This window comes from the organism of the source record quoted next, unplaced genomic scaffold (genome assembly GCF_019419815.1).
Source record: "Pyrus x bretschneideri cultivar Hongxiangsu unplaced genomic scaffold, Pyrus_bretschneideri_v1 Contig7, whole genome shotgun sequence".
NCBI lineage: Eukaryota > Viridiplantae > Streptophyta > Magnoliopsida > Rosales > Rosaceae > Pyrus > Pyrus x bretschneideri.
The window spans coordinates 1,185,202-1,199,551 of NW_025999809.1; the positions used below are offsets into that span (position 1 = coordinate 1,185,202).

At 36.3% G+C, this 14,350-nt stretch overlaps 2 protein-coding genes across 2 annotated transcripts; both read left to right on the plus strand.

The window, feature by feature from the left end:
* Positions 1 to 2,750: 2,750 nt before the first annotated feature.
* Positions 2,751 to 6,606, plus strand: LOC103965625 (glycerate dehydrogenase). Its single transcript, XM_048573848.1, is given in 15 exon segments — positions 2,751 to 2,797; positions 3,494 to 3,576; positions 3,579 to 3,622; positions 3,719 to 3,802; positions 4,054 to 4,194; positions 4,445 to 4,566; positions 4,660 to 4,741; positions 5,031 to 5,103; positions 5,179 to 5,270; positions 5,352 to 5,426; positions 5,540 to 5,647; positions 5,739 to 5,816; positions 5,950 to 5,994; positions 6,150 to 6,264; positions 6,338 to 6,606. Coding segments are annotated over 15 exon segments (1,212 nt in total). The 3' UTR covers positions 6,361 to 6,606.
* A 4,237-nt stretch (positions 6,607 to 10,843) lies between these two features.
* Positions 10,844 to 12,564, plus strand: LOC103965592 (SKP1-like protein 1B). Its single transcript, XM_009378669.3, has 2 exons — positions 10,844 to 11,347; positions 12,181 to 12,564. Exons 1-2 carry the CDS (start codon positions 11,030 to 11,032, stop codon positions 12,352 to 12,354), a joined length of 492 nt encoding a protein of 163 aa, XP_009376944.2. The 5' UTR covers positions 10,844 to 11,029; the 3' UTR covers positions 12,355 to 12,564.
* Positions 12,565 to 14,350: the final 1,786 nt, after the last annotated feature.

Consider the following 14,350-nt stretch of genomic DNA (forward strand, 5'->3'; position numbering starts at 1 on the left):
ATGAGCGCCTAAATTCTAAATTAGGACCGAATGATGAATTAAAAAAAAAGATTTTTAACAAAAAGCTTCGGTATTGTTCATTTTAATAAAAAAAACTACATTTTTATACTAAAAAATCAATGCTAATACTATTCACTTTACCCTTTATTTTGTTCTTATCATTAAAACTCAAAGCTTTCAAACCCTTTAAATTAGTTTTTCTTAAAAAAATTTTGTTCTTATCATTAAAACTTAAAGCTTTCAAACCCTTTAAATTAGTTTTTCTTAAAAAAAAAAAAAAAAAAAAAGTTGATAAGGAGGTTGAATTTCCAAAATGTGGTGACCTGATTCTCTTAAACCGACAAAATAGTTGCCCAACCACATCAACATTATGTTTATTCATTTATTAAAAAAATGAAGATAAAATGACAAAGTTTAAAAAGTAATTTAGAGAAGTGGAACTCTATCTATCTAGTAATACAAATGTTTTCTATCTCATCTGCGTGTAAATGATATCGTTTATTAAAAAAAGTTTAAATGTCTTTTTTATGATTAGATTAATATAGTGTAGACTAATAAAAGGAAGAAATTTTAGTGTGTAATTACAATTTTTAGTCGTATTAGAGGAAATCGAATATAGTATTCTACATTTACAACATTTTTTCATGCCACATTTGTACTACCTCTCTAATGAAGTTAGAGTCCAACGGCACATGTGAGTTTCGCCTCTATTAAAAAAGTGGTACAAGTGTAGTAAGAAAAATGTGAGAAGAATATCATTTTTGAATTTAATATGAACTTAGTGTTTAGGTTTGAATTCGGATTTTAACAAGCTCTTCTTTTTTTATTTTTTTTGACAAATGATAGTATTTACACTAAGGGATGAATGAGAGAGTAGTTTAAACTTCATAATTGGCTAGCAATTATGTGATTCAAATTTGTCTTTGGAGAGAAACGAACTTAAGACTTCTCATGCACAAGTGAAAGAATGTCACTAGACCGTAATACTAAGACTTCTATAGACGTTAAGAAGATATCATTAAATAAGAGCTAATTGATATCCATTAAATAAATTCAAGAATGGAAAGCAACCGTATGTATGAACCAATATTGGATGGATGGTCTAAGAAGCAGACTATATAATAAAAACAAAATGTGATTAAGTTGTTATGGTTTGGTACTCTAATTCTTCATGGAATAAAATTGTAAGACAAATCTTATGGCCACATTTTGTCCACCACACCCCTTTCAACGAATAGAAATGCTAGCATCCGTCACGATACCTTATTTCTTCCTTTCCCTTTCCGCTTTCCGCTTTCCGCTTTGATAGTTGACACGGTCAAAAACTCATCGTGCCGTCCATTGCTCATATTTAGTAGCCTTCCCACTCTCTCCACCTTCATTCCGATAGACACACTCTTCTACCACACAATTTATGGCCTATCGAATAGAAACGCTTTTATCGTAAATGACCTTTAAGATTGACTGAATCAATCATATTATTAATCTTTTTAAAAAACCAAGGAAAACATTGATCAAATAAAAGTGAGAGACAAGATGATAAGTTGATTAATCTCATAAACCATTTCAATAAAAATCCTTTTGTTTGTTATTATTATTAGAATAAATTAAAAATCTATGAGTAAGAAACAAGTTTAGAAAATTTTAAGCACTAATGTAAAACATTCATTATTCAACATGTGACATATATTAAGTTTCATATGAGCATGAGTATGGTTTCACATGACATTTTGATAATTTAACTTTGATACGATGTTAAAATGTAAGTATTCAAGTATAAATCATTAGTGCCACTTAGTACTACGGTCTAAAGTATTCTCTTTACTTGTAAGTGAGAGGACTTATCTTCGATTATTGCCAAAGGTGAATATGAACTACATATTATGGTTGACTCATTATAAGGCTTAGCCCACTTTCCCATCCCTTAACGTAGATAATATCATTTGTTAAAAAAATATAAATCACTAGTGGGTAGGTATATATGTTGGTCCAAGTTTGGTGGTGGATATGGTGAGGTTTGGACTTTTTTCTAGACGTTGTTGAGAGTATTAAATGCTCAAAGGATAAGTTAGCACTAAGAGCTTCAAATTACAAATGGATGAAGTCGTTCAAAAGCACGTTTGGTACTCACTCCTACACATTCAAGCCTCATGCTTGCTTCTGCACACCACACGCACTTACAAAAACCAATTTTGGCCACTAAAAGCAAAGAAGTTGGGGTCAACAACAATGTGAGTGTGGCTTCCTACTCACCTTGTGTTTATATTTGCTTCATAAGGCCAGACACCAAGTGAGAAAATTTTGGAGGATATTTGAGAATATCCATCTGTTTTGTTTTTTTTGCGGAGATTTGATTGCCAAAGTTTTGGAACCTCTGGTTCAACCCAACCCAACCCAAGTGTGGTTATGTTTGAGATTTGGGCCCAAGTCTAAGTTCACCAAACTCAAGTTTGGAGACTACATTAAGTGAGCTTTATTTAGAGAGAAAGGTAATCACACGCATTATATTTGCGATTTGAGTCATACTTGAGGTGTTTGAGATTTCCATCAAGGCCCATTAGAGGTTGCATTGGTCCTAAGATCCACTTTCATGATAAATTCATTCCAGACAATGAACAAAATGTTTGTTACGCTTTGTATATTCACTTTGATCTGTATCTGTTTTAATTCTGCTCTTCATTTAAGTGGGTCTTTTGCCGTCTAATTGCTCCTATGCTTTTTTAAATTCAATCGTACACCGCTAACGATCAATGGAGTTCTATCATCCAAAAACACCATCCATGAAAGGCCGATGCAGGTGTGGAATTCGTCAATATGCATTAGCAACCCTTAGGCATTCACTATTTCCTCCATTCAAAATAAGTAGGCATATCGTGGGATATCGAAATTATGCATTATTATCATTTAGAAGCTCAAGCCTCAAACTATCCTCTCATAATATCATCAAAACAATTAACTTCGACGTCAAAGCCCATTCGATGAATGTATTAGGACACTCTTTTTTTTCGTTTTGCACAATCTTATTTATTTGTGTTCTCGAATAATTCGTGAACTTTGATTCATTCAATCTAATAAGTGTATATCCAAGGGAAAATTGGTGTGCCCCAAATCACCTATACAAAACAAACAAATGGCAAAAGGGTTATGTCACCATTATCTTATTCACAACGAGAGGTCCAACCCCTCTGCCCTCTCCATCTCACCTCCACCTCTCAAAAAAAAAAAAAAAAAACACTCTTATCGCATCCTATGCAGAAAAAATTCACAACAATCCACCAAGCCACCATCTAAAACTGCATCCCTTAATCGATAGGGGTCCACTACATCACAAAGTCAACAGTCAGCGTCCTTAAGCAACCCTACTGGTGAAGACATACACCTTATTGTGCACCACACCACACCATACCATTTCACCACAGTTGGAACCAGAAATTTTTAAAGAGCTCTCTGCGCTTCCACAGTCAGCAGCATACCCTTCGAGCTGCTGACAAAGATTTTCAATTGCAAAACCAGTTTCAATTGAAGTTTGGAATCCCAATGGGAAATACAGAGTTGTCAGCACAAAACCCATGCCAGGAATCGCTGGATCAATCTCTTAATCGAGCAAGATTGCAGAGTTGAAGTAATATTCATGTTTTTTTTAATAAATTTTGTTTTTGGATTTTGGACCTTTTTTCTGTGAGTTTGATGAGAAAATGTTCATTTTTTGTGTGTTTAGATATGCACCCAAAAGAAAACAATTCTGTCTGTTGAGGATATCATTGCTTTGATTGGAGATAAGTGTGATGGAGTTATTGGGCAGGTAAAATCTTAAACTATTCTTTCTTTTTCGCGGAAAACACTTCAAGAATCAAACTACATAAAAAACGCAGTCACGTAGCAATATATAATGCATGGGGAACTAATAGTCACATGCAATAACAGTTGAGTCGAGGGCTTCCTTCTTCCATATTGTGTTTTTAACCATGGAAGAGAGTTTCGAGGGACTTATTTTTGAATTTCCCTTTTTTTATTCTAAGTGGTTGAGTTGGGGTTGCGATTTTTGATTTTCAGTTGACAGAGGATTGGGGAGAGACCTTGTTCTCAGCACTGAGCAAAGCAGGAGGCAAAGCTTTCAGTAACATGGCTGTTGGCTATAACAATGTTGATGTTAATGCTGCTAACAAGTATGGAGTTGCTGTTGGGAACACACCTGTAAGTTTTTCACTTTCTCTATATTTTTCGGCTTTTTTTCACATATAAGTCTTTGATGCTGTTAAAATTAGAGAAAAACATTTCAAGCACAATGCTTCAGAAAAAAAACACCATGTTGCTAAGAATCAATTAAAACATGACGAGTAAATTGAAACGAACATGCTTGTCGATATGGTCACCAGGGATGCTTTTATGGTTTTCTTTTCGGTTGGGAAAATAGGGGTATTGATTTGGTTTTCTTTTCTGTTAGGGAGTACTTACAGAAACCACAGCAGAGCTAGCAACTTCACTTTCTTTATCGGCTGCTAGAAGAATTGTTGAAGCGGATGAGTTTATGAGGGCCGGCTTATATGATGGATGGCTTCCTAATCTGTATAACTACCATGTTTACCATTACTTCAATTCATCCCTTGACCTCTCATGTTACATAAATGACAACATAATTTGTTTCTTTTACTATGACAGGTTTGTGGGAAACTTGCTCAAAGGGCAAACTGTCGGTGTGATTGGAGCTGGCCGTATAGGTTCTGCATATGCCAGAATGATGGTACTTCTCCTGGTCCAATATGTTGAATCTTAGGTTTGGTTCATCTGATCCTGGTTACACAATAACGGCTTAGTCTAGTGAACTTGTTTTATGCACCTCGAATTGGGAATTTTCGAAAGTAATATACTTATTTTACAGAAATTTTAGTAAAAATTGGGGATGACATAACTTGTTTTTTCACTTTCCTTTCCTTTATCCTGCTAATTGTTGCTGATGATCATATTAAATGAATCATTACACTCAATGAGATCCCACTGATGCGACTGAAATTATTGTTAATTTCTAACAGGTTGAAGGTTTCAAGATGAACCTAATTTACTATGATCTGTACCAGGCTACCCGGCTAGAAAAGTTTGTTACAGGCATGTCTAGTTGGTTTATTGCATAATATCTTCTTGCCCCACACTTTGCTGATACCTGTATGTTTCACGTTCCAGCTTACGGTCAGTTCCTAAAAGCCAACGGTGAACAGCCCGTGACTTGGAAAAGAGCATCAAGCATGGAGGAGGTGCTCTGAGAAGCAGATGTGGTATGGCTCTCACTCGCCTTACCTCTTTTTTCCGTTTTACTTATACCATTTGTAATGTGTGGTTTCCAATTCTTATTCTAGATAAGCCTTCACCCAATTCTGGATAAGACCACTTATCATCTAGTCAACAAAGACAGTCTGGCAATTATGAAGAAGGTGAACTTTGAAACAACATCTTGTATATTTGTATGAATGAATGTGAGAGATACACACATGTATTTGAAAGTTATATTTTTACTTGTTGAATAATAAGCCATAAATATCTGCAGGAAGCAGTCCTTGTAAACTGTAGCAGAGGGCCTGTGATTGATGAAGTGGCTCTTGTAGAACATTTGAAACAAAACCCTATGTTTCGAGTTGGCCTGGATGTCTTTGAGGTAAAAAACCGCACCTAATTCCTTGTTGTATACAACCATTTTCGGACACTACCTCTGATATTTGAGTGGTTTGTGAATGGTATTGCATCAGGATGAGCCTTACATGAAACCTGGGCTTGCCGACTTGAAGAATGCTGTTGTGGTACCTCATATTGCTTCCGCTTCCAAGGTAACTACCGTCCATATCATTTAAGTTTGAACACATTAGGGAAGGAGCTACATAAAGATTTGTTACCTTATCAAATGAGTACTTAGAATTACTCAGATCATAGAGTAACCACGTCCCTTAACGGTTTTTGTAGTGGACTCGTGAAGGAATGGCAACACTGGCTGCTCTCAATGTCCTGGTATGTCACTAATGTAACAATTTGAAAATGCAGAAAATAAATTGTATAGAACTGCCGGATTCAAAATATCTCACATCGTTCAAAATTGGCTTCAAAAGGGCATCTGCAGCTTTGCCACTAAAGTATTAACATCCCTTACTTTGCTATGATTTTAGGGAAAAATTAAAGGATACCCTGTTTGGTCGAATCCAAACCAGGTAGAACCATTTCTCAACGAGAATGCTCCACCACCAGCTGCCAGTCCTAGCATTGTCAACTCGAAAGCCTTAGGTAATAAACCTTCAATACTTTGCCAACATCGTGCAGGAAAATCAGCTTTGCTGAAACTTCTGCTCCAATGCAGGTTTACCAGTTTCAAGGCTGTGAGCATCGATACAAATGGTTACATTCGGGGCCTTCCTGGTGCTAATCGAGTAAATTTTACAGAGGGAAATCTAGGCTCTATCTTGAGAGCACACAATGCGGAAGAGTGCTAACAGTAGTGTATATTTCAAGGATGGATGTGGAGAAACATGTATCTACTATATGTTTGTGTTATAAGCTACTGGCTTCAGATTAATTCTGCAATATATGAGATGTTATTAATGAAAGTTTTCATCTGCAATGTCAAAATCCTTTCATTCTACTTGTGGAATTTTGTATTGCCATTCAAGAACAACATTCGCCTTTCTATGGACTCTCGAAAACGGCTGGAGATGAGGATCATCGTGGCTAGAATCATCCAAATCCAAGAAGCGTCATTCTGGCAGTGTCATGGTCTGGTCATACTGTGTGATAACATGTCAATCTGCCTAGTAAAATCATAATCACCTGTGCCTTGAATGTCCTCTTTTATGGAATTGTGAGGATGTAAGTTCTAATAAGAGCTATACACTTGGTTAGCACTTGTTATTCATTAGCTTGGACGCTCATGATATTACTAGAATTCTTTCTAGCTGATATGCATAAGGGAATTCATGGTGATAAGGTTAGGATCATTTAGGATTACTCAATGGGAAGATTCCTAGTTGATTACCATTGTGTATGATATATATATTTGGGTCCCTGCACTCTCTCTAATCACGCAAGCTTACAGAAACTCAAACCCCATTCTTGAGGCATTGCATACTGAAGAGGAGAGCTGCAGAAGAACTCTAATCTCAACAAGCATGTCATCGTCTTCAGGTAACTGGTTAACTTAATACTGTGTTATATTATTCAGAATTCATATTCATATACGATATATGTTTTACATTTGGCATCAAAGCACCAACTAACCCTAAAGAAGAAAGCATAATGAATTGTGTGAATTTTCAAATTAAGGTCTAATGGTATACTATACAGGAAATACATGTATTTTTGTTGAATTGTAAGTTGTGAGCTGATTAATATTAGTAAATAAGTTTTGGTTTTTAATGGTGTATTCACTTGTGTCAAAGAATGACAAGTGTAAGGCTCTTAATGTAAGGTTAAGAATGCCATGTGTGAGCATCTTAGACTATAGAAAGATGTATGGCTGAGATCACTTGATGAATGTGTTAGCTCCATCTACATAACAAAACCGTTGCAATGCACGATTGTGTGTAGAAGAAAGAGAAATGAATTACCCCTCTGCGACTTGCAGACGCTGAAGCATTCCAAAATTCCTTATGTTTTTATTCAATTGTTCTTCTTAATCTCCTTCTTCAAATCAATTCAGATTATCATCTATTCTAACAATTTCAGCATGGTACCTAAAGCTATATGTGCTATGTATGCTTTTTTATACAGTATACGAATTAGAATTGGCACTACGGATCAAAATATAATCACTGATCATCTAAAGATGTTTTAGTTGTTTATGTATTGATTTCATAGTGGCATGACAATTCATATACCAATATTCGAACTCAGTCACTTCTTGCAGCCACAAAGGTTTGTAATTATGGCTACAAAAAATCTATGTTGGCTGTGAAAGTGTCATGATCAAGAAAATTTTCATACAACTCTTAATTTGAAGATTCTTGAGTCTGTGATATAAAGTTTGGGGGATTAAACTTTAATATCTTTCATGTTACATGATTGTACAACCATGAACCCTAACTCCATGAACTTGAATATTGTTGAACCACTCGCTGGGGTCAACTATAAGAAATGGAAACAAGACTTGGAGATAGTTTTGGGTGTTAAGGATATGGACCTGGCACTAAGAACTGAGGCACCCCCATTGCCTGCCGATGGAAGCCCTTCTAGCCAAAGATCAAAATATGAAGTGGGAGAAATCCCACAGAATCTCACTGATGATAATTAAAATAACCATGACAAATGTTGTTCGTGGAGGTTTCTCGGTGGCAATCAACGCCAAAGAGTTTATGGAATCCATTGAAGAAAAGTACGAAGAATCCGAGAAGATTGAAACATGCAATTTAAGGAATTCACTCACTACAATCAGGTATGATGGTGAAGGGAGTGTGTGTGAATATATCCTCAGAGTGATTGACATTGCTGGAAAGCTCAAGAACCTAGAGGTACCAATTTCTGAAACCTTGCATGTTCATGTCATCATGAACTCTCTGCCAGATTCCTACACCTAGTTAAAGGTATCTTACAATTCTTTGCAAGCTAAATGAGATGTGAATGAATTAATCTCTATTTGTGTGGCAAAGAAGTGAGGATTAAAAGGACCGAATGGAAAGAGGGGAGTCAATTAACTATGTTCAAAGTCACAACAAGGGCTACATAAATTCCATGTCCGATGCTACCAAAAGGGATAGTGCCAAGGTTCCCATCTCTAAAAAGAATTTCAAACTTAACAATTCTTCAATTTTCAAATGTTATTTTTGCAAAAAGATAGGCCATATGAAGAGAAACTACCCTAAATACAAGGCATGGCTTGCAAAACAGGAGGCAAAGAAAGCTAAAAATAAATTTTCAAGTGTTTTTGCTTGTTTTGAGTCAAACATGACTGATGTACCTAGCACTGCTTGTTGGCTTGACTCTAGTTCTTCTATTCATGTTACGAATTCATTGCAGGACTTCATAACAAAGAGAACACCAAACAAGGATGAAGTCAAAGTCATAACAAAGAGAACACCACATCCCGGACTCGACTCTACCGTAGCACAATATTGTCCGCTTTGGGCCCCTACCACACCCTCACAGTTTTGTTTCTGGGAACTCACACGAGAACTTCTCGGTGGGTCACTCATCCTAGGATTGCTCTAGCCCAAACTCGCTTAACTTCAGAGTTTCGATGAACTCCGAAGCTAGTGATCTCCCAAAAGGCCTCGTGCTAGGTAGAGATGGGAATATACATATAAGGCTTACATGATCCACTCTCCTGCGCGATGTGGGATGTTACAATCCACCCCCTTTAGGGGCCCGACATCCTTGTCGGCACACTTCCGCCCAGGGATTGGCTCTGATACCAAATTGTCACATCTCGGCCCGGGCCCCTACCATATCTTGGGCTCGACTCCACCATAATACGATATTGTCCGCTTTGGGCCCCTACCACGCGCGTTATTCATATTAAATGTACTCTTTAAATCAAGCTCCAATAACACCAATGTGAAGCCAGCTAACACAAGATCCTCTCTTGTTGCCAAACGGGAATAAGATAAATTTGTAAAAACAACCACTAATTAAAATGAAAAATTCCATTCGAATTTCAAACATGGGAGATCACAAATTTCAAATGTGAAGATTAATTTCCAAACATTATCAACAAGCAGAAAATATTCCCCTAAAAAAGGGCCACATAAAATTAAAAATAAAATAAAAAATAATTATAAAAAAAAAACTTTGAAAAGGACATATTGGAAACCGATAATTAGAATTTTAGCTTAAAAAATATGTAATTTAAATAAACAACAAATGTTGACGTGGCTGTTGATTAAAGTGTCTTAATCAAATCTTAAAAAGAAACAAATGTTTGATCTAAAAATTGTTAAAAAATTGCAGGAGATTCTAATCTATTCTATCAAGAAAAGAGGGCTTGTCAACTTTTCGTCCCATTTTCTTCCAATTTTGCCCTCACTTTTGAATACGCAATGTTGCATGAAGAGGGCAAAATAGTAATTTTGTATCTTTTGAACTTTTTCCCTTTTTTCCTATTTTACCCTTACTTTTAATACACAATATTTACATAAGGAGGGCAAAATAGTAATTTTATATCAAAATATTTACGTAAGATAAAAAATATGTACTTATTAAGAGAAATTGTCCTACCATCATTTTTTCATACACGTAAGTAAATCATGATGTTTTTTGGATAGTTTGAATAAACTAAAGCAGTTGCGCTTGAAGGAAACATGAGAGAAATTGTCCTATTTTACTCTCATTTTTTTAGAAAATGATAATCATATACCTATTTTATTTACACACAAAAAATATGTGCTCTTTGCTAGTTATACTTATACCATTAGACCATCTCCAATGGTTGGGCTAAAAGCCAAATTTTTTAGTCCGAAAAATTTAGCTTTTAGCCCAGAAATAGTTTTTCTACTCTAACTGTTCTAGCCTAAAATTTTAGTCCAAGATTATTAAAGAATGAACTTAGGCTATTTTCTTTGTTAAATTGAATTTAAAAAAAAATAAATATGTAGACTATCGTAAACTAATTTTATGAACATTTTAATCTAAAAAAATTTAAATTCTGATAAATATTGGGTGGAGTCCACTCTGATTTCTAGGCTAAATTTTGGAGGGAATTTGGTATTGGTTTAGCATTTAGCATTTAGTCCAAAATTTCCCCTTGGATTGGAGTGGGTTTGGGGAGAAATTTTGAGGAGTAATTTGACTTTTAGCCTACCATTGAAGTTGGTATTAAGATAAAAACATAATTCTCAAATCTTTCGAATCTATTTATTTTGGTATCCTTCACTGCAAATTACAAGAATTTAATAAAATAAATAAAATACTCTCCTTTTTCAGCGCGCTGTATAATTCCTCTCTCTCGAATTCTCAACCTGTAGAAGGAAAAACCTCCTCAGTTCCCATCCTTTCGTTTCACAATTCACAAATCAATTTTGAAACCCTAAAATCCCTTTCTCTCTCTCGAATACCCTAGACTGGGATGGCCGCTGAGAAGAAGATGATCACCCTGAAGAGCTCGGACGGCGAGGCGTTCGAGGTCGATGAGGCGGTTGCTATGGAGTCACAGACCATCAAGCACTTGGTGGAGGACTGCACCGACAATGTGATCCCTCTCCACAACGTGACCAGCCACATCCTCGCCAAGATCATCGAGTACTGCCGGAAGCATGTCGAGGGTCGCAAAGACGGCGACAGCACCGACCTCGGCCAGAGCGGCGATGAGACTCTCAAGAAGTTTGACGAGGACTTCGTCAACAAGATAAAAGCTGATCAGAATGTCCTCTTTGATCTGATCTTAGTAAGTATCGTGATCCCAACTCTGTTATTATTTGTTCGATTTCTTTGTAAATCTGAATGCTCTTGTTTCTATGAGGTTTGATTTCGATTTCTTGAGTGTTTTGCTGAAAGTTTAGGGTTAGGGTACGCAGATTGGATTATTTTATGAGAAATTAGAGGAAAGATGGATTCTTTTTAGAACAAATAATTGGGGTTTTTTATCGTCTCTTCTGGAATACCTTGTTGAAATTTTAGTGTAGAATTTGCTTCTTGGGTTTATTTATGCGAAATTAGGAGAAAGAGGGGTATATTTTTATTTGCTTTTTGGTGCAATTTGTTACTTCCTTTTTGTTCAATTTCAATTGCTTACTAGTTTGAAAGTCTCTTAATGCGTTCTATGACTTTTGGTGCTTCTTTGGATGCTTAGCTTCACTCAAATCGGTTAGTTCCTAGAATGTACTATGCTGGGTTCGATTGATTTTGCGAACAAAAGTAAAATCAATACCTAATATTTTAGGCAGTCAGTCACTTGAATTTTAAAGTTTCATGGCTTTGCCTATTTCTACTGTTGAGTATATATATTATCTTAATGTATTTGCATATCTTTTGTTTCAGAGTTTGTTACTGCTACAACTTTTATACGGTTTTATACTTGTTTATTGGCAAAATCATTCAATTTTTGTTACACATTGGCACATTGCATGCACAATTGAGCTACTAAGAGCATGGGGTTATAGACTAGTGCAGCAGAAGATTTGGTTGTCTTTTGTTGATCTTGAATCATTGTATCTGCATCGCCATTTCTGTTTTGTCATGGATATTTTGGCTAATTTATCTGTATTGCCAATTTTTCAGGCTGCGAACTATCTAAACATCAAGAGCCTGCTGGATCTGACCTGCCAGACCGTGGCTGACATGATCAAGGGAAAGACACCTGAAGATGTCCGCAAGACATTCAACATCAAGAATGATTTCACCCCTGAGGAGGAAGAAGAGGTTCGCAGGGAGAACCAGTGGGCATTCGAGTAAGCAGAAGGGCCTTCTCCACAATGTTGATAGTATGATAGGGATGTCGATATAGATAGAGCATTCATATTTTGCTTTTAGGGGGTTTTTGGAAGGAGAGCTAAGTTTTATGGCTACTCGTAATTGAAGCGATTTTTTGTTTAGTGATGATCAAGTCTTATCAAGATTTCTGCAGACCCCTTTTGTTATCTTAATACGGTACGATTTTATTAATTTCCGATCTTTTGCTTTATGTTGGTGCCTGCTGTGCTTTTATCTTGTTATTTGTTATTTTTTGAACCTCCTTTTGAATCTTTGCCATTTTTTCAAAACTCTCTAGTTTCCCTCCCGACTCTGTACTCTTTTTCAAAGATCAAAATGTTTATGTTTCAATACCAAAAGTGAATAACTGTGCATCATCCTCTGCTTCTGTCGCTACCCTGTCTCTGTCGGATGAACCCCGTCCTGTCAATTTTGAACCCCTTGATCTCTGTAAGCATTTCTTTGGTTGAAAAGCATGACTTACTTTAGTCCTATCATCTCGTTCTGATTACTTCACTCTTCGATGAAGGTAAAACAAGCTCCATTGTTACAAGTTTTTAGCTAAGATGGTTCATTATAGCAACTTATTGATAAGCGTTACTGCCTGCTCTCTCTCTCTTGCAGATAGATGTTTACGGTTTCAGGTACAGGACGTTTGTGTTTGAGTGGATGGGAATGCATTCTTAAGTACTTTTGTTGTGGTAACTTCCAACCTAGCTATTCTTGCGATTCAAGGATTCTACTTGGTCGATTCTCAAAATAACATTGTAAGTGTCCATGGTAGCTACTTTCACTGAAATGCACATTATTCACAGCCTACACGATGAATTTATGCTTACACTTTTCTTGTCTAAGCAGGTTCATTGGATCATAACACTGGTTTGGGCACAAATTGATTGGGATATCTACTTTGTAATTCCTCCTTGCATTAATCTTGCTCAGGATCTGAAATCGGACTCCAATTTGTACCGTTTTGAGAATGGAGCAGACAGCGGTTCGAAAGAGAGTTACTATATTCACAACCACATTCATTGCAGGCATTGTTGCTGTATACTTCACAGCCGAGATTGATGCTTGACATTTTCCCTGCAGTGGCTTAACCGCGAGAGAACTATTGCTCCATATCGTGTACTGCTTAACGTGTGCATGAAATTTTGGAACAACTTTAGTAGTTTCATGTTATCCAATCTTACACAAGAAATTTCGGAGTTGGTTTGGTTAAAGCTTGTTGGGCAGCCAAACTGTTTTCATGATTCCAAGCTACTGTATCTGTATGTTTTCCATCTTGTAGATTATATAGTAATTTACTTATAGATCATATGCTGTACCAATATTTGTATTTGTATAAAAAAAACTTTTTATGTTTTATATTGGGGTTGCAGCGAGAAGGATCTCTGTGCCCTGGAGTCTGCTGCGTGTTCTAAGCATCGATGATGAAGGGTCCACCTATGTCTAATCATCCAACTTATATTAATTAATCCACATCTTAGTTAATCAAACAGAAAGATGTGGAAGGGAATATCCCATTCCTTCACGAATTATCCTACCCAAAACTAAATTGTAAGCAATGATCATACTTCAGGAAGCCTCCCGTATCGAACCAAGAAAACTAGAGAAAATGAATTACCGAGACATCAAAGTGACAGTATCTCAACTCAATTATGTGACATTGAATGCGTAACTTAAATTTTTATTGTCACATAATGCTCCACCTTAGTGTCTCGTCTTATGTAAGCCTACCTCCAGCCTCCAGGACGAAGGAGACGAGAAAAAAATGCATGAAACCTTATAGAAGATGATCCTTAGAAGAGGTAACTTTGTGCCTTAACCTTGAGTAACTAAAACCAAAATCCTCACTTTAGATTTGGGCATTTTTGTGTAATCTATTTGTTGGCACAATCTTTCATTTTTGTTTCCTCACTGTCGCAAGCTTCCACCAAGATCAGATCAAAATAATGGTGGACCCTGAACCTGTAAT

Bases quoted from the DNA above. Each gene is read 5' to 3' on its own strand.
- LOC103965592 (XM_009378669.3), top strand. From the start codon at position 11,030: ATGGCCGCTGAGAAGAAGATGATCACCCTGAAGAGCTCGGACGGCGAG. The intron at 11,348-12,180 runs GTAAGTATCGTG...CCAATTTTTCAG, and splicing joins TCCTCTTTGATCTGATCTTA to GCTGCGAACTATCTAAACAT.